The 20703-nt window shown below is 42.9% G+C and overlaps 1 protein-coding gene across 1 annotated transcript in view; it reads right to left on the reverse strand.

Annotated features, from left to right (window-relative positions):
* zgc:63569 (choline transporter-like protein 2) overlaps window positions 1-10321 on the reverse strand; it is a 47971-nt gene extending 37650 nt beyond the window's left edge. The window contains exon 1 of the mRNA XM_037544797.1: window positions 10190-10321. Within this exon, the coding sequence (XP_037400694.1) occupies window positions 10190-10220 (31 nt within the window). The 5' untranslated portion in view covers window positions 10221-10321. The remainder of the gene's footprint in view (window positions 1-10189) is intronic.
* Window positions 10322-20703: the final 10382 nt, after the last annotated feature.

Genomic DNA, 20703 nt, shown 5'->3' on the forward strand with positions numbered 1-20703 from the left:
GGGGAGCTATCAGTACCCAAAGGAAACTTTGTGTACATCACTGAAAGCAAGAAACTGGCATAAACAACTTTTATGGGAACAGTTATGGTTATGGTACTGGAAACTTTAACGGGATCAGCTGGGTTGTGGATGAACACAGGCAAAAAATGCAGCAGGGGTGCTAGAAAAGGGTGGTACTTAGCAGTCACAATGTCTGGATGGGGCAGGAGTCCAGTATGAGACTGGGCCACTGTGATGGAAAAAATAACATCCCTACCAGCTGGTGAAATAGTGTCACACTACTGCCCACGTTTTCCACAGTTGCTAGTTTTGAAGAACATGTTGTTGGAAGAAAACCTCGTATCTCCATAATGGTAACTTTACATCAGAAGGACAAAACATGCTTTACTGTTAATGTAAGTCAGTGGAACCAGAATTATTGTAAAGCGTTTCTTTTGGTCCATCCATCATGAAATTTACACACAAAGTAAAGTGCAACAGGCATTTTCAAACGATGTTAACAACTGAAAAATGACCAAAATGGAAATACAATGTTTTCTTATGACAGCAGTGATATGCTCACATGGTGTTTATTCATCATGTAAACAAAAGCTGTAGACCTGTGATGGCTCTACCAAAAACTATAAATAAAAGTTCTAACTAACATCTGGACAGTGATGTTTGTCTACTTGATATTTGATAACACCTTCAGAGGCAGCGGTGAGTAATCATCAGCCACAAAACACAACACAAAGCACTGCAGGACACATTTTGCTGTATGAAAACTTTCAAATGCATCAGTATGAATATATTTATGATTTTTCACCCCATATAATTCCTAAAAAAGGTGGTTTGTCAAGGGTTCTTTAGTAAAGACAATGGTTCTATATAGAACCATGAACATCTGCATGCTTAAATTGTTCTTTGCATGGTGAAATGGTTCTTCAAATGGATGGATGCTAGGGGTGTCACGAGATCTCGCGAGATGTATCTCAGCGATATTTCTCATCGCGTAAAAAATTTGCTGGATTTGTGATCCAGCAAGCAGCCAGAATGACGTCGGAAAATACAGGTATTACTATTGAAGATGCCCCCGCCACTTTCAAATCGTTTGTTTGGCAGCATTTTGGGTACCCGGCGGAAATGATAAATGGCAAGAGAGTGACTGATAAGACACAGACCATATGCAAACATTGTATGGAAACAATGCCGTACACGTCATTTTAGTTTTCTTAAAATCTCGTCTCGTCTCGTTCTCGTGAACCCAATATCGTGTCTCGTCTCGTCTCGTGAGCTGAGTGTATCGTCACATGCCTAATGGATGCTGTGTATGGTTCTACACAGAACCTTTATAAAAATGGTTCTATACATCACAGAAAAAGGAGCTTGTAAACAACAGAGGACACTTTTTGGTTCTACATAAAACCGTTTTTCAATTTATGAAATTTTAATTCAATGATCAAAAACCTTTCCTTCAGTTCATTTACACTTACAGCACAACGGCCTTTTATTGTTTCAGACACAAAGTCTGTGCATGTCACTGGACGTTACTGCGTTTTATTTCTAAGCTATGCATAACTGAAAACGCACTCACCACTCATCACTCACCACTGAGTGAACAGAATGCCTCGACTCAAGGAAGGGGCCAACAGTGGAGTACTGCACAAAGAGAGAGGCTACTCCTGGTACCTGCTGTGTCTTTCCAAAAGGCCCGCTTTACCAGTGGAGCTACGATTCAACAGAAACTAAAAGCATGCTACTGTACTGAACAAGCTTAAGGCGTCTCAGCGAGCTACTCTGACTGCAAAGCAACACAGGTGGCAAACGTTACTGTTACTCATGCAATGATCCACTATTATGCAACTGACTAGGACCAGCCCTGTGTCTCACACTCACAGCTGGGCCATTTCAATACTGCACACTGACCCTTTTCTTTACTATGTGGGAGCGGGGACATTAATAAACAGTGTTTGCTAAGATGTACCTCAATGTGTGTTTAATTGAGCAATAAAGCATCAAAACATGAAATGTAGAAGAGAAAACATTCTAATGGAAGGTATATAGACCTAGACATGGAGTATTAAAATATCTGAGCGTTTAAATAGTAACATATGTCTTTATCACGCAGTGTTTCGTTTGTTGGCCTTATGTTGCTATAATTTGACAGTACATCCAGATTAGGGGACAATTAGTGGTGGATCAGGTAGACACATGCTTGTTTCGACAGATCAATCGGGTTTAATTTAACACGCAGGCGCGTGTCGAACCTCTGAATTTACGCTATACTGCCAAAAGTATTCGCTCGTCTGGCTTCACATGCATATGAACTTGAGTGAGATCCCAATCTTATACCATAGGGTTTAATATGACGTCGGCCCACCCTTTGCAGCTATCACAGCTTCAACTCTTCTGGGAAGGTTTAGGAGTGTGTCTATGGGAATTTTTGACCATTCTTCCAGAACGCATTTGTGAGGTCAGAGGTGAGGTGTTCTATCGGGTTGAGGTCAGGACTCTGTGCAGGCCAGCCAAGTTCCAGAGAACACGTCTCCACTGCTCTAGATGCGCTTTATACCACTGCATTTGATGCTTTGCATTGCACTTGGTGATGTAAGGCTTGGACGCAGCTGCTCGGCCATGGAAACCCATTCCATGAAGCTCTCTACACTGTTCTTGAGCTTTTCTGAAGGCCACATGAAGTTTGGAGGTCTGTAGTGATTGACTCTGCAGAAAGTTGGTGACCTCTGCGCACTATGCCCCTCAGCATCCGCTGACCCTATTCTGTCATTTTACGTGGCCGAACACTTTGTGGCTGAGTTGTTGTCGTTCCCAATCACTTCCACTTTGTTATAATCCCACTGACAGTTGACTGTGGAATATTTAGTAGTGAGGAAATTTCACAACTGGACTTGTTGCACAGGTGGCGTCCGATCACGGTACGACGCTGGAATTCACTGAGCTCCTGAGAGCGACCCATTCTTTCACTAATGTCTGTAGAAGCAGTCTGCAGGCCTAGGGGCTTGGGTTTATACACCTGCGGCAATGGAAGTGATTGGAACACCTGAATTCAATGATTTGGATGGATGAGTGAATACTTTTTGGAATATAGTGTACCAGTTTAGCCAAACTGGTGCTAAACTGACAAAACTGCTGCTAAGATAATGACAGAGCAATAGTCCCGCTGGCGGTAGAGGGCAACAGTGAGCTGTTTATTTGTGTTTGAGCTGTTTCTTGGAAGCAAATTAGTATCACAGCTGTTAAGGGAGACAGCAAATCATTCACCTTGGTCACTTTATGCTCGTACTGCAGCTACAGCCTTTTCATTTTACAAGGCTATTTTTAAAAGGGAGGCAGTTGGACATGTACAGTGGTACATTCACTGATCTAATCAGTGAATTCGGCTTCTTTAAGGCGCACCCACTGATGACACAGGCATTCAGTTTTGCATACATAGCTTGTATAATCTCCCTAGAAAAGCAATACCAATAGAACGTGTGGGAAAAGCATTCATTCACATTTATTCTATTATTGTTCCACTTGCTTACTTCTGTGTGTGGTCATAAGGAAGTTTGTGAAATCAACATAGTTTGAGCAGTGTAGGTGTGCGTGTGAGGCAGGGGAGGCAGTTTCTTCATGGCTAGGAGTACTTTGCATAGGGCTTCCCCTGGGGCGTCTATAACAAGATCATTTTTAACCAGCCAAGAACCTTTTAACACTAACATTTCACACGTTTTACGGACATTCGAGACGGTGGATGTAGAGAGACAGAGAGCGAGAGAGGAAATGGGCAGATGAATTTAAGGACGTCATTATTGGGAAAACATCTGATTTTGACATGTTTTTCATTTTCTGTTACAAACCGTGTTTTCCCTCCTATTTTAAAAAACAATTCTGTTCATGAGACTATTCACTGCTCATTAGTAACATTATACCAGTTAATAAAAAAAAATCAGGGCAGGACATTCCAAAACAATTCTGCAACGAACTGGGCTGAGCCCCAGACCCTTACAGACCCAGCTAACACCCCTGCTTTGCACAGGGAGCTGCCTGACCCCTGGCTGACCACACTCGTAAGAGCAGATACTGAGAAGACATTTCAAGGCTGCATTGCTGTGAGGCTGCATTACTGTAATAACACAGGACCCGTCTGTTACAGGACCTGTTTAAAAGGGATGCTCTTTAGGTCACCATGTCCAGTGCTAAGCACTGACTAGGGATATGAATCCCCCAGCACTGGGCTACAGAGTGATGCAGCTCCATCCAGTTCATTTGAGATTGAGAAGTTATAAATATTGTGACTGTGACTGTGTTTATTAGAGTCTCTGCACCCCCCATTCTCAGTTTCCATTTCCATTTTAAGCTTTATTTGTTTCCAAAATCTCACTAAAAGAGAAATGAAAGTTGGGTTGCCAAATAACGTCAAGAAAGAAGACAGTTCTAAGTTCAGCCCTTCCTGAAGCCGTTATGGTGGCTGAACAGATAAAATTTCAGAGCTAGGGTGTTTCTGTAAGATGGCCCCAGAACTAATAATCCAACATCAGTACCTGACATCACTAATGCTCCTGTGGTTGAATGCAATCAAATCCTCACAGCAACGTTTGAATATCTAATGTAAAGCCAACTAAGAAGAGTAGTGGCTGTTGATGCAGCAAAGTGGAGCAAACATCCTATTAAACTTCCAGGAAGACACCAAAATATGCAGGACAGAGACATTCCATGACCAGAGCTGAGAAGCTGCATTCGTTATCACGTTATCATGTTATCATGCCTTATTAAGTCACACAGAAGGATAAAAAAAAGGTAAGAATGTGAAAAGAACCTTTAGCTTCTTATGTTACTCAGAGAAATCTGGGGTTGTATTACAGAAACTTCTTTTTGTTTTAACCCTAAGATCTGACAGGTCAAGACAAGACTCTTAAACACTGTTAGAAAACAAACCCTCACAAGACAAAGTACAGTTTTCGGTGTAGAACAAATGTACTGTCATTATGCCAGTTACAGTGAACTATGCTGCCTGACACTGCACTAAACAATATAAACAGATGGTGAAAACAGAAGTTAAGACAGCTCTGGGGCTCACCTTAAAGTTAGGACAGGATTTAAGAAATGTATTCTAGTTAGGACGTTTGGGCAACACTTTTCTGGAGTTCGGATAAGATTATGAACTTAAGAACTGTTGTTCTGTAACAGCTTCAGTCTTAAATTAAGTCTTAACTGAAGTTGTCACGGTGACTAAACAGACAAGATTCTGTAATACGGACGCGGGAGTGAAGAGGAAGAAATGTGCTTACTGCTACACTAAATGTGTGCAAAAATGGTACCTCAACTAAGCCCGTTTCTTCAACAAGTTGTATAAAAACATATCCAAGGATCAGGTTTCATGGGAGACACTGTAGAAAGCTGAGAGGTTATATTAGGAGAACTTTTTCCAGTGTTTTTCCTATCACTCGGGGAGGATACGGGGGAGCTACGGAAGCCACCGCCTTAAAGACACGCCTGTTCCGGTATGTAATGATCTCCAGGATAACGGCTGTATGGTTATGTTTCAGAGCCACTCTTTTAAAAAGCTTGGTTCTGTTTTGAAACTCAGTCACAGAGCAGTCAGACAAAGGTTGTACATCTCCAATACAGAGTACAATGGCCATCTGTGCCAGGATTTAGGTCAGGCTAAAGCTGCATTCCATTCTGCAGGGTCTGTAAGAAGTACAGTTATGTTCCCTACACACTTGAGCAATGGATGTCAGTTAACTGAGAACATCCTGCAGCGTCATAATAAAACACAGACTCTTAAAAACCGGCAATGACTAATGGGTCAACTTTCCTGTGCTTCCTATGAAATGATGTACCATTTTTTACCACTCGCTGTGCAGTTTGGATTTCCCTTCCATGAAACTTTCACTCCCTGTGGTATGAAATCACTCTTATAGTGTCCGAATACCTTGTGCAGGGAGCTACGACTGGAATACACCAAAGTTTCACTCACATTTCATACCAAACATGTGCAAATGACATAAAAATAGGAATATCTAACTGCGTTCAGCGTTTGCTCCACGATGTTCGTCAAGCACATTACAAGAGAAAATGGCAACTGAGCACACGCTCTATACCGTTCTCACCATGCAGAAGAAGGTTTACAGTTGAAATCCTCACTCTGCATGTTTGCTGTACTGGAAAAAGGCCGCCACTCTAAATGAAGAACAGCTGCACACGCACAAAACAGGACCAAACTACAGTCCTAGCAGCCTGAATGAAAAAGAGCCCAGATCTAATTTCAAAGACCCTATGGTGTATTCCGCTTACTAATTACATACATAGTCTTTCACTAAATCACTGTGTATTTGAAAGCTGTATACTGGTCAAACGCCTCTAGTACCACGTAAGTAAGAGTATGCACTCTGTGGGAATGGCTAGGGTGGACTTCTGAAACTGATATACACCAAATAAAACTGTAAACACAAAAGGCTTGAACGCAGAGTTGTTGCTTCGGTTGAGGAGTAGATAAAATAGAAATTAGTTCCTTTATTTACATACTCATACTATACTGTATCAACCTAATAGGCTCAAGGAAACAGACTTATAAGCTCCAAGGTTCTAATACACTTGTTGGGATGAAACAAAGCACATTGTGGGACCCTGAGGGAGAAGCGGCTTAGAAAATGTGTGTGTGTGTGTGTGTGTGTGTGTGTGTGTGTGTGTGTGTGTGTGTGAGTGGTATCACAGCTAGGGCAGAGTATTGTTTGCTGCTTCATGATACAATACAATGCATTAACGCCTATCCAATCAGGAAAGCTCTTTGAAAGTGTAAAAAGGATGAATACATGGCTAATACTAAAACCTATATTTTAGGTGTGGTGTACAAAATGCTAAAACTAGGCTGTAATCACAGAAGATACAAGGCAATAACCTGCTATAACAGGTTATGTTATAACTTAATGTCAATAAAAACAAAACTAACTTGAATACACAACCAACAAGGATCATACACACCTCATGACACTCATTTACACTAATCTAATGAATTAGCTTCATGCTGTGTCTCCAGAACGGAGACAACATGCAAAAGTGAGCAGAAGGAATGTTGTAGAATGTTGCACTCTCAAAAATCTGTTTCACTCACAACAAACTGCTATTTTATGGACATAAGAAATTTTATGGAGGGCCATTATCACATATACTGCCAAAAATAAAATATCTAAAATATCACTGAAATGCAAGATCAAGTACATCAATATCACGGTAGAAATGTGACGCTGGGGAGCGATGATGAGGCGGACGCATACACTGAGAGAGGCGAGATTTATTTTAATGACAAATCCATCATCAGGGTCTAGACAGTCCAGGGTCAAAGAGCCAACACGGAGAGATGGCGGGACAGACATAACAGAAAGGAACACAGACTAAACACACAACTGAGGCCAGATGAACAAACACCACACCACACAATACAAAGACTAGCAAACTCACAGGGCTTATTTACAGGCACAGGTTAACGAGACACCGGTGGTTAACAAGAAACAGGTGACGACCAATCAAGGGCGGAGTCTAGAAACAAGGGGGCAGGACAGGGAAGAATCAAAACAAGGAAGCAAGAGCACATGGAGGACTGGGAGGGGCCAATCATGACAACAATCAGTACAGCACCCAGCTTTACTATTCACAGCACGTCCACAGACGAGCTGGGATTGGGGGGACATCTGAGAACAAGTGGTGGAAAACAGCGCTCAGCTTGGAAAGGCAATACCTGAAAAATCCAAGGCACCAATATGGACTAAGGAAATGACCATGGCCGTCCAAATTGCCATTCCAACTCACAAACAAACCAAACCATGGATACTACCAGTCTGGTTTAATCTGGATGATGGATAAATTGACTAAACTGGGTTACAGTGAACAACATACTCCAAATGTGGTAGTATTGTTTTCCTAGAAAAGTCACAAGGAAGCAGATTCACAGGAAAAATTCAAATATGTGCTTGCGAAGGCAGTTTCCTAGATACAGCAAAGGGTGACTGGACAATGAGACCAGTTTCCCAGACCCAGATTAAATATTAAACCTAAACTAAAAAGAATTTTCTATGGTAATTCCTCATTGACACTGAAAGGTAGTCCAAGATTAGGCTTAATCCATGTCAGAGAAACCGGCATCATGGAAACTGTGATTACTAGGTTTAATCCATCTCTTTCAGCTCTATGTCTCAGCAGAAAGCATTCGTCTTACTGAATGAAGATTCTCACAGCAGAGAAAGAGCCCTAGATGTTTAAGTCATGGTACTGCTATGAAGCCAAGGACACTGACTGTGGCAAATACGAGCAACATTCACACACTCACTAAACTCACTTTAGTTAGCTAAACCTCTATTAAATGCATCCAAGAGATGGCACTGTTTAGCGTACCATCAAGTTATGTCTATACCTCAAAGTTATATCTCAAAGGACGCACCGATATGGGACTTGTAGGCCGATGCTGTTATTTATTTACTTATCTGTCATTGCCAATACATAAACATGTTTCAAAAGTAGAAATGAGGACTATATTCACCTGAATTAGCATAAACACCTTTTCTGTGTGGTTAAAAATGCAGTAAACAAAAAAACATATATTCTAGTATATTAGCCAAGCATCACCAATACATACACACACTGGAGCTGGAGGCTATCCCAGCTGTCCCAAAACATACAATAAACATCAAATATCTCTCTGAAATATTTGTCAATATGAATTAGTCTAAACATCAGTCTGATGCCTTTTTTTTATTAAAACGTCTTTCAATATAGATATGACTCCAATATCACTGAGCATCATTACTTATTTCTACCAGCTGTCTTATGACAAAGGGCAAACAATAGCTTGCTGGGAAATAAATGAACAGCCTAGGATTTAAAAATGATTAATCGTACTAACAGTCACTCAGTTAATGTAGCTTGTTGATGATCCTATCAGACGCCCCAAATACATCATAACAAACCAACGTTAACGTGGTTTTACTTAACACTGAAACCTAAATCTTCATTACAGCAAGACCCACATGGATCACCCATGACCCAGACCCCCGGAAGGGTCCGCTGGAGGGTTGGTGGACCGTGCTGGGGATGGATGTACGGTGAGTTCCGTACCATTCCGCTCCGGAGGGTACGGGGTCCCACTTTGCTCCAGGCCCTAGCACGTCCATCCCCACCTCCAGCCGGTTCCCCGGGGGAAACGTCTGGGTCCCGGTGGTGCATGTGGGGACCGGTGGTGGGTAAAGTCGAGCTACTCTGTTTCCCAGGGCTTGGTTGGACTTTGCTCCAGCCCCGACCCGCATGGATCACCACCTGCTTTCCAAAATTTTAGCAGAATGAAATGGTTAAGACGCAAACAAAGTCCTTCAGAGTGGTCCGAAATGCTCCGTTCCAGAGAAGCTGGCCAAGTCAGCCTGGGTCACACTGGTGGAGATAGGAGCTGGACGCCTGAAGAGTCCATGCCTCTAAAAGCTCACTCAGAGCTACATGAAAGGGTTTTGAATACTCAGCCTGGTGTCTGACACATTGTTTCACAGTAGCTTGGGACACAATTCCGGCCTAAAACGTACTTTAATCCATTTATTTCAAGAGCTCTTTTGAGATTTAGAAGTATTCTCCCCCCATCATCACCACATATAAAGCTCAGGACTCGTGCAGGGTCTCTGGTGGGCTTGGTTGGTAAATAAAGCGCCTGTATTTGCGCTGGTCCCCTGGTTCCCATCAACGCCACGGTAAAGAAATCTGAGTGGGTAAATTTCTCTACAAAGGAAAGTGTTGACTCCAAACCACTCAGAATAACCTGGTTTACATCTCAAGGATGTAATTATGCAGATGTTTATGAAATATACGCGGACTTCCCCTTCTAACGGTCTCGGCCTGTTCCAGCTTGGGCGTTGGTGCAAAGCAGACGTAGGTTATCAGACCAACTGAAGCGAAACTAACGGACTGGACTGTCTCGAGTCAGTGAGCCATTAATAGACTTTGTTTAGAGGCGTAGAGGAAATCTCCAACGACCGAGGCTGATCTTACGAGCAAACCAACACAGCAAATTAGGCAGGAGAAACAAAATCTAACGGCAGGTCTGCGCGCGGTCCCGCCCACTTCTGCGAGGCAGCGAGGCAGGCTAACTGTAAACTTAAGTAAACGGTGTATCTGAAGGCTCGTACACAAGTAACCTTACATGCCAAATGTTGTGGTAAACAGGCGAACTCACCGTATTTCGGCTCCTCGTTCTCGATATTCATTGGGAATCAGGTCCTGAAACACAGATACAGTAACCGTCCAGTGAGCCAGCCTGATATGAACTTCAGTCCTGCGACGGCACATCCAGCACTTTTCTAAGGCAGCGTGTCCGTCCAATAGCAGAGCGAGGATCCTCCACTGACAGCCAATCGCTGAGCGCCCGCTTCGGCCCGCCCCTCCGCGCCCCAGCACCACTGGAAAACACTGCTCGTCTGCTTCGCTGCGCTGTCTCAGCTCTTGGCTGTCCAGAAATTTGAGGCCATCTGCTCTGCAGGCCAGCACAACGCCTCTCTTCCTTAGAATGACTCCGTGTGGCTCGGACGACCTCACCACGTCATCACAAGATCTGAAACGAAAGCGCTTAGTTCACATGAAATCTTAAAGGGCAAATCCCAAGATTTTTTTTTTCATTTTCCAGAGTCATTCAGAGTGTTTGGGTTTGAAATGCTTTACTGCAGAGAGAGTTACAAGCTCTTATTTCTTTCTAGAGGTAAACCCATGTTTCAGACACCAGGCAACATTTCCATAGACAACTTTCTGTGAGGGAGCTTGTGAAGGTGGACGTCTGGTTCCTATAACCACCCCTGTGAATAATTCTCAGATTCAGACTCTCAGATCAGAATTATTTATTCTGAAACGATCCAGGTTCCACTGATTGAGATGGAACCTGGATCTAGTCCTGTTATGTACTCTTTATTTTAGATAATTTTAAAAGGCTCAAACGGACATCGGGATCTGGCCGTGTGTTGGACAAGATCGAGATCAAAACGAAACACAAATTTTAGTTTTATAACCAGGATAACACAGTCAGGCTGGAGGAACAGAGAACCCAGCATCACAGATCAGCCACCTGGCCTCTCAACAACCAATAAGGATTCATTAAAGGGGAATTTCACCAATTTCTTATGTTTTCTTTTTTTTTCTGGAGAAACTGCCTAGAACTTTTCACAGTGGTTATGATAGGAACATATGACAAGTTGAGCACCTCTATAGGCCCCTCACACAAACCTATTGCATGAAATGGTTATACTGCCTGATATCTGTCATGTTTTTGGCCTCAGATTTCTCACAATTGTACCATTACCAAACTCAGAGGACACTTGTCTGGACATGAGGCCCTGTGTCTGCATGCCCATTTTTAATGAGCCAATGTGTCTAATAGGAAAACGCGAAGGTTTTGTGAGAAGAGTAGCAGCGAGGTGGTGTTACGATAGTCAGGGTTCAGTTTAAGGCACCACGTCAGCGTCTCAGGAAGCTTGTATTCTAACAGACGGTCTCACCAGCAAAAGATAAAATACTGTGGGAGAGCATGTGATGACTGACTGACATACTTTTATACCCTTCTTTTATGTTGTAAAATAACTGAGGATGGTAAATATGTTGTTGCTCAGACATTAACCCATGAATACTCCAGTGACAGTCTAAACTCATGAATCTCCAGGAGTTCATGTAGCCGGCCAGCCAAAGTGGGCTGCCAAGTGGGTTCTACTCAGAGCAATTGCAGCGCGTTCTCTCAGGGAAATGCACTGAACAGGGCAAAGTAGCTGGCCAAGCCAGCAAACAACCAAAATGTGCTGTTTCCCTGTAAATTATGTTTGTTTCTGCGTCATAATTTCATCACAAATCTCTCTCTCTCTCTCTCTCTCTCTCTCTCTCTCTCTCTCTCTCTCTCTCTCTCTCTTTCTCTCTCTCTCTCTCTCTCTCTCCTTTCTCTCCCTCTCTTTCTCTCTCTCTCTCTCTCTCTCTCTCTCTCTCTCGCTCTCTCTCTCACTCTCTCTCTTGCTCTCTCCTTTCTCTCTCTCTCTGTCCTTCCTCTTTCTCTCTCTCTCTCTCTCTCTCTCTCTCTCCTTTCTCTCCCTCTCTTGCTCTCTCTCTCTCTCTCTCTCTCTCTCTCTCGCTCTCTCTCTCTCTCGCTCTCTCTCTCACTCTCTCTCTTGCTCTCTCCTTTCTCTCTCTCTCTGTCCTTCCTCTTTCTCTCTCTCTCTCTCTCTCTCTCTCTCCTTTCTCTCCCTCTCTTGCTCTCTCTTTCTCTCTCTGTCTCTCTCTCTGTCCTTTCTCTCTTTCTTTCTCTTTTTCTCTCTCTTTATCTCTCTCACTCTCCTTTCTCTCTCTCTCTCTCTCTCTCTTTCTCACCTAGCTGGTCAGCATGTCTCTCTCTAGTGTGTCTCTGTCTAGTGTCTCTTTAACCTAGCTGGTCAGCGTGTCTCTCTATAGTGTGTCTGTCTCCCTAAACTAGCTGGGCAGAGTGTCTATCTAGTCTGTCTCTCTATCCTCCCTGGGCAGTGTGTCTCTCTCTAGTGTGTCTCTCTAACCTAGCTGGTCAGCGTGTCTCTCTATAGTGTGTCTGTCTCTCTAAACTAGCTGGGCAGTGTGTCTCTCTCCAGTGCGTCTCTCTAACCTAGCTGAGCAGTGTGTCTCTCTCTAATGTGTCTCTCTAATCTAGCTGAGCAGTGTGTCTCTCTCTAGTGGATCTCTCTAACCTAGCTGAGCAGTGTGTCTCTCTCTAATGTGTCTCTCTAATCTAGCTGAGCAGTGTGTCTCTCTCCAGTGCGTCTCTCTAATCTAGCTGAGCAGTGTGTCTCTCTCTAGTGGATCTCTCTAACCTAGCTGAGCAGTGTGTCTCTCTCTAGTGGATCTCTCTAACCTAGCTGAGCAGTGTGTCTCTCTCTAGTGTGCCTCTCTAACTTAGCTGGGGGGCATGTCTCTTTCTAGTCTGTCTGTCTCTAACCTAGCTGAGCAGTGTATCTCTTTCTAGTGCGTCTCTCTAACCTAGCTGAGCAGTGTGTCTCTCTCTAGCTGAGCAGTGTGTCTCTCTAGTGTGTTTCTCTAACCTAGCTGAGCAGTGTGTCTCTCTCTAGTCTGTCTGTCTCTCTCTCTAACCTAGCTGGTCAGCGTGTCCCTCTCTAGTCTGTTTGTCTCTCTAACCTAGCTGGTTAGTGCATATCTCTCCGTCTGTCTCTCTAACCTAGTTGGTCAGCATGTCTCTCTCTAGTGTGTCTCTCTCTAGTGTCTCTCTAATCTAGCTGGGCAGTGTGTCTCTCTCTAGTCTGTCTGTCTCTCTCTCTAACCTAGCTGGTCAGCGTGTCTCTCTCTAGTCTGTCTCTCTCTAGTGTCTCTCTAATCTAGCTGGGCAGTGTGTCTTTCTCTCTAGTGTGTCTGTCTCTCTAACCTAGCTGAGCAGTGTGTCTCTCTCTAGTGTGTCTCTCTAACCTAGCTGGGCAGTGTGTCTTTCTCTCTAGTGTGTCTGTCTCTCTAACCTAGCTGAGCAGTGTGTCTCTGTGGTGTGTCTCTCTAATCTAGCTGGTCAGCGTGTCTCTCTATAGTGTGTCTGTCTCTCTAAACTAGCTGGGCAGTGTGTCTCTCTAGTCTGTCTTTTTATCCTCGCTGGGCAGTGTGTCTCTCTCCAGTGCGTTTCTCTAACCTAGCTGAGCAGTGTGTCTCTCTTTAATGTGTCTCTCTAACCTAGCTGGTCAGCGTGCCTCTCTCTAATGTGTCTCTCTCTCTAGTGTTTCTCTAACCTAGCTGGGCTGTGTATCTTTCTCTCTAGTCTGTCTGTCTCTCTAATCTAGCTGAGCAGTGTGTCTCTGTCTAGTGTGTCTCTCTAACCTAGCTGGTCAGTGTGTCTCTCTCTCCAGTGTGTCTCTTTAGTCTGTCTGACTCTCTAACCTAGCTGGTCAACATGTCTCTCTCTAGTGCATCTCTCTAACCTAGCTGGTCAACGTGTCTCTCTCTCTAGTGCATCTCTCTAACCTAGCTGGTCAGTGTGCCTCTCTCTAGTCTGTCTGTCTCTCTAACCTATCTGGTTAGTGCATATCTCTCTGTCTGTCTCTCTAACCTAGCTGGTCAGCATGTCTCTCTCTAGTGTGTCTCTCTCTATCTAGTGTCTCGCTAACCTAGCTGGGCAGTGTGTCTTTCTCTCTAGTCTGTCTCTCTAACTTAGCTGAGCAGTGTGTCTCTCTCTAGTGTGTCTCTCTAACCTAGCTGGTCAACGTGTCTCTCTCTAGTCTGTTTGTCTCCTTAGCCCAGCTGGGCAGTGTCTGTCTCTGGACTGTGAAAGTGAAATACAACTATTTATTATGTTTGATGAATGCTAATGGCCAACTGTGTTTACAGGCTACAGCTCAGAAAAGATAACCGCTTCATGTGCAAACATGTTCATATGTGTGTGAACATGAGTCGAGTCCAAACAATATTTGCAATGAAACACTCCTCTTAGGCGCATATCATTTTACAACAATGACTGGTTTACATGTCTCACAGACCAGGTAGGAGGGCTACTTTGTATAATTTTGCTTTGGGCCCCAGGGAGGTCAGGACTAGCTCTGAACATTCTGCCTCAATTAAATACCAGCTCATCACGGAATTAGCAGGACCTTTGGGGGCTGACTTTAGCATTAGAACAGGGAGATATCTTCAGAGCCATGGCTCACCAGGGGCCAAGATCATCACCCCTTATAAGGTTATGAGATACTACACAACTATATGTTCATGGTTATTCTCATGAACCTCAACCTTCAAACCTGGAACTGGTTAGTCTTTTTTCACAGTACCTATAAAATGCAATGTCTGGCTATTGTGCTATCTTCAATACACACACACACACACACACACACACACACACACACACACACACACACACACACACACACACACACACACACACAGGGGATTACATTACAACTGAAACTGAAGAAAATTAATCATCAGCAAAGAAAAAAAAACTATAAAACATGACATAAATACTTTTATTGTGCAAAAATCAAGAACCAACATTATATAAGCAAAATTATACATAAAAAAGTATGATTTTTTTTTTCAGAAAGATGCTGGCATAGAGATTATATTAATGTAAATATTACATTAAAAATAACAAAACAGGTACAATACTGGCTGGGTGAACTTTAGATTACAGAAAAGTTTTAATCCCACCACAAGAGGGCAGCCAAAGTTCTTGTGAGGCTCCCTGATCACTTCTCGTTCTTCTGCAAGTGCATTACCATATTCATATCACTTACCATTGCCAAAAAAGTTATACTGCTGAACTGGAAGGACAGAACCAAAATAAAGGAACTCAATAAAGCATTGGCTTAACCTCCTCATGGATCACTGTGACTTGGAAAGACTCACAGCAAATTTGAAAAATAACACAAAATCATTCAAAGAAACCTGGTCATAATTTTTACAATATATTGAGAGATGATTTCTCTCCAAACTCATCAGGAAAGGGTTAAAACCCCTACATAAGATTTGATAACTACCCACTTTATTTTCATAAAAAAGGGGGGAAGGGGCATTACTGCCTTGTTTATTGCTGTGTTTGTGTTTGTGTTTGTCTGTCTTGTATATCCAGTTTGTCCATTCTTGAGTGTTATTGTTATCATTATTATTATTATTATTATTATTATTATTATTATTATTATTATTATTTCATCCTTTCTCTTTTCTTAAAGCAGGGGGTTAGTGGTGGTTGTGGTGTCACATCACCTTATATCTATATGATCATTAATAAACGATGAGTTGTGACATTAATAGTGAAGTTAAAAAGAAAAAAAAATTGTCCCCTGGGTGGGGGGTCGGGGGTTCTATGCAATAAAATACATAAGGTGTAAGAGAATACCACCGCTGTTGGAACAAAACCACACGTCTATCCAGAATAGTAACTAACTTTACAGGAAAAGCAAAAATCCTATTAATATGCAGTGGACATTAATGTAACTAACTGACTTTTTTCCTCAGGTAATTTGGACCATTTTTATTGATTATTTATGAAATGTTAACACAATGCAAAACATTAGTAGTGGTCTCAAATTGTGTATAAAAAAAAAGATAAAAACTTAGACTTTTTTTTGTGTGTGACAGCAATGAAATACTAGATTTTACATTCAGTAGCTTCAGCTGCAATAGAGGATCACATGATCATAAATCACCTACTGTGCCCTGAGGAAATCTTAGGTCTCCCAAATCGTAATATAAAAGTCATGTGACCCTTCTCTCAGTGAGTTCATGCTTAGAATACAATTATAGAAACTAAGAGACATGTTTATACAAGCAACGGATAATATCTAAATGGACAGCAAAGCGCTTCTGCAAGTCATTCTGGATCTGCTACATGATGTCAATTTAAAGGCCTGTTACCCAACACTTGCGCATCTTATCCAGCCAAACAAGGACTTCTGAAGAAGTTTATTAGCAGGAACAGGTGGGGCAGGTTGTGCTTTAAACTACAGTCCTCAGGAAGGTACATCTTCAGGACCAGGGTTGGTGACCATCCATCCATTTTCCAAGCCACTTCTCTGTCAGGGTCACAGGGGGGAGGGTGTGCTGGTTGGTGACCAGTGATATAAATTTTAATATTATTGGTCAGTGTCAATTTAGGCTACCAATATAAAGCTTCCCACAGATCCATTCTTTCTTAGTGTATGGCATTTTGTTCCAGCTCTTCTAATCTGGTAAACCTTAAATCTCAGGCCTCTTATAGGCTTTCATTCTCCTCTATTCCATTACTCGAAACATAGAAAGTCCAAAAAAAAATTCTGATCAGAGCTCATTTAACCTTCAGGCAATGTGCAGAAGCTGGGACAGTTCAAAACCAAGAGTGGAATAAACCGACACACAAATATGTAGCAAAACAGTACCCATCCCGCCCCACCCACGCTGCCGGAAGCATTCCTATACAAACTACAGGAGCCGCCGTGGTGTTGGAATGAAGATCGTTGCTGTTAAGGATCTCTGGGATGACCACTGCGCGGACCAGTTGGAAGACTGAATGAACAATGTTTGGGGTGGCCTAGGAATGGGCTTTCCCATACGGCGGTGATGGAAGGCCTCCACCACCCTGGATCCAGGACATCCAAAACCTCACAATGTTCCTCAGGACCATAGACCTCCTAATTGATGAGGTACTATAGAATGCCTCCTCTTTTTCTGGAGTCCAGCAACTGATGGACATCATACACCAGAGCTCCCTCAACACAAACAAGAGGTGGGGGCCTGGCATCAGGTGTAGCCTCATCCATTGGGCCTGGGACCACATGGAGAAGTACATGAAATGTGTCATAGAACCTGGTTGACAGCCAAGCCCACCCCCTAGGGATGTAGGTGGGTGCATCACGACTGCAATGATTAGCCAACCTCTTGTGTCTGTGCAGGATTTTTTCAATCCTCTGATGCCTGTTCTTGATCGTAGACAGACCGTGGCCTTAGAGGAGGTTGGCAACCTAGCACACACAGAAAAGGAGTCATTCCAGTGGCAGAACTAGCCAATGAGCTTTGAGCCATTTCAGACCAGAGTAAGTACTGTGACCATTCCACCTGACTGTCATGAAACAAGTTCTAAAAAAACTTTCCCAGTTCCTGATTCATTCTTCCATATGAGGCTGTTAACTGGACGAGAGGCTAACATTAACTCTTTACCTCATAGGCAATGTCACCAACAAGGATGAAGGATCGTACTGGAAGGAGGTCAAGCTACTCACAAAGAGGTGTGCCGCCAACAACCTCTCCCTCAATGTCAGCAAAACCAAAGAACTGATTGTTGACTTCAGGAGGGGAAGTAGAGAGCATGTACCACTGAGCACTGAGGGGGTGATGGTGGAAAGGGTGAACAGCTTCAAGTTTCTTGGTGTCTACATATCTGAGGACCTCACCTGGTCAACCAAACCCATCCTACATCATCAGGAAAAGCCAACCTTCACTTCCTCAGAAGGTTAAAAAATGTCAACCTGCCACAACAGCTCCTCTGCAACTTCTACAGAGCCACAATGGAGAGCGTCTGGACCAGCTGCATCACTGCCTGGTATGGCAGCACCACTGCTGCTGAATGCAAGGCCTTGCAGAGGATGGTCAAAACTGCTCAGCACATCACCGCATCTGTGATGAGTGAGAAATCTTCTCTGGATTGTTTCAACTACTGTGTCCATGATTTGATTATGTACTGTAACTTCATACTCTTTGTGTGGATCTCTCACTCTCTCATCGTCAGTCATTTCTCCACACAGTTTTGTTCTCTTTCTTGCTCTCTTCTGTGGCAGTGCAATTTCTGCTACAACATCAGTCTTGTTGTCCTCCTCTTGTATCTTATCATTTGGGTACTGGACAAATCTGTCTGCAGCTGCTTTGACAGGAGCAAAATCTCTGGCCATACCTTGCAGGTTTTTCTGTGGACTGACAGAATGTCTATCCCTTCTGTTTGCAGGTATTTTGACAATGGTGAGGTCTGCTCAAAAATCCTGAGGTAAATTTGAGCAGTTATTGCTGTTTCATACCTCAGCTATGCCTCTATGTATGATCTTGCTCTTACTCGAACTGTGGTCTTCATACTGGCCCGAACTTGGATGACAGACAATGCAAGAAGAAGACCAACATACAGACCCTTTTCAGGGTGGCCAAATGATCCATAGACCTTCTTAAGAGCATCATGTTTAGCGCATCACCGTGTCTCTACAATGGGAGAGAGGAGCTTATGTCTCTTGTCCTGGCTCTCCCATACATTCATTCGTAGGAATGATTCACGAAAGAACACAGCAATGTCATTAAGGAGGCAGAACAGTAATCCACCTGCAATCACTACCTGAGTGGTGTCAGCAAGAACCATGTTGAGAACATGGGCATAGCACCACACATGCACTTGATTAGGAGACACAGAGAACATTAGGGCAGAAAAACCTTTATACTGGCCTTGCATATTAGATGCACCATCGGTTGCATGTCCAATGCACTTGCTCTTGTCCAATTTCAACTTTTCAAGTACAACCCCAATTACAATGAAGTTGGGATGTTGTGTAAAACATGAATAAAAACAGAATACGATGTTCAAACAGATAAACTTTATTGTTTTTTGCAAATATTTACTCATTTTGAATTTGATGCCTGCAACACATTCCAAAGAAGTTGGGACAGGGCATGTTTAACACTGTGTTACATCACCTTTCCTTTTAACAACACTCAATAAGCGTTTGGGAACTGAGGACACTAATTGTTGAAGCTTTGTAGCTGGAATTCTTTCCCATTTTTGCTTGATGTACAACTTCAGTTGCTCAACAGTCCAGGGTTTCCATTGCCATATTTTGCACTTCAAAATGCGCCACACATTTTCGATGGGAGATAGGTCTGGACTGCAGGCAGGCCGTCTAGTACCCGCACTCTTTTACTACGAAGCCGCGCTGTTGTAACACGTGCAGAATGTGGCTTGGCATTGTCTTGCTGAAATAAGCAGGACGTCCCTGAAAAAGACGTTGCTTGGATGGCAGCAGATGTTGCTCCAAAACCTGTATGTACCTTTCAGCATTAATGGTACCTTCACGGATATGCAAGTGTTGTTGATATGTGGCTTTCGCTTTGCATGGCAGAGTTTTAACTTGCACTTGTAGATGGAGCGACGAACTGTGTTCACTGACAGTGGTTTTCTGAAGTGTTCCAGAGCCCATGTGGGAATATCCATTACAGAATGATGTTGGTTTTTAATGCAGTGCCGTCTGAGGGATTGAAGGTCACAGGCATTCAATGTTGGTTTTCTGCCTTGCCGCTTACTTTCAGAGATTTCTCCAGATTCTCTGAATCTTTTGATGATATTATGGACTGTAGATGATGAAATCCCTAAATTCCTTGCAATTGCACGTTAAGAAACAGTTAAACTGTTAGACTATTTGCTCACTCAGTTGTTCACAAAGTGGTGAATCTCGCCCATCCTTGCTTGTGACCGACTGAGCCTTTCAGGGATGCTCCCTTTATACCCAATCATGACACTCACCTGTTTCCAATTAACCTGTTCACCTGTGGAATGTTCCAAACTGTTTTTTGAGCATTCCTCAAATTTCCCAGTCTTTTGTTGCCCCTGTCCCAACTTCTTCAGAATGTGTTGCAGGCATCAAATTCAAAATGAGTGAATATTTGCAAAAAACAATAAAGTTTACCCGTTTGAGCATTAAATATCTTGTCTTTGTAGTGTATTCAATTGAATATAGATTGAAAAGGATTTGCAAATCATCGTATTCTGTTTTTATTTATGTTTTACACAATGTCCCAACTTCATTGGAATTGGAGTTGTACTTCACGAAGCAGACTGACAAAATACTGCCCAGTAGCTTCTTGGCACTCAACCACAACAATAAGTCTTTCATTAACTGTGTGTGTGAGACATATCTCAGAATGCAGAACGTTGGTCTTGAGAAGTGATGTCCTGCGTTGTATCAATTTGAATTGAATACATTCCAGCCTTCTGAACATCATTTGAAATGCATTCCTGGATGAGTTGCTGAATTGTATCAATTACTTTATTGACATTTGTTTTAGAAATAAATGTTACCAGAGAACCTCTCCCCCTTCCTGGCCGAGCACATTTCTTGCTTTTCTCAATACTGGTAGTTAAATGTTCTTTCAGGCAAGCATCATACTTTCCCAGTAGTAACACAAGCTCTAGAAAGTTACCGTGATCAGCACTACTGTCTTCTAAGTTATATGCTGCATCATTCTCCACCCTATAGCTAA

The sequence above is a fragment of the Pygocentrus nattereri genome, chromosome 14, assembly GCF_015220715.1.
Source record: "Pygocentrus nattereri isolate fPygNat1 chromosome 14, fPygNat1.pri, whole genome shotgun sequence".
Lineage (NCBI taxonomy): Eukaryota > Metazoa > Chordata > Actinopteri > Characiformes > Serrasalmidae > Pygocentrus > Pygocentrus nattereri.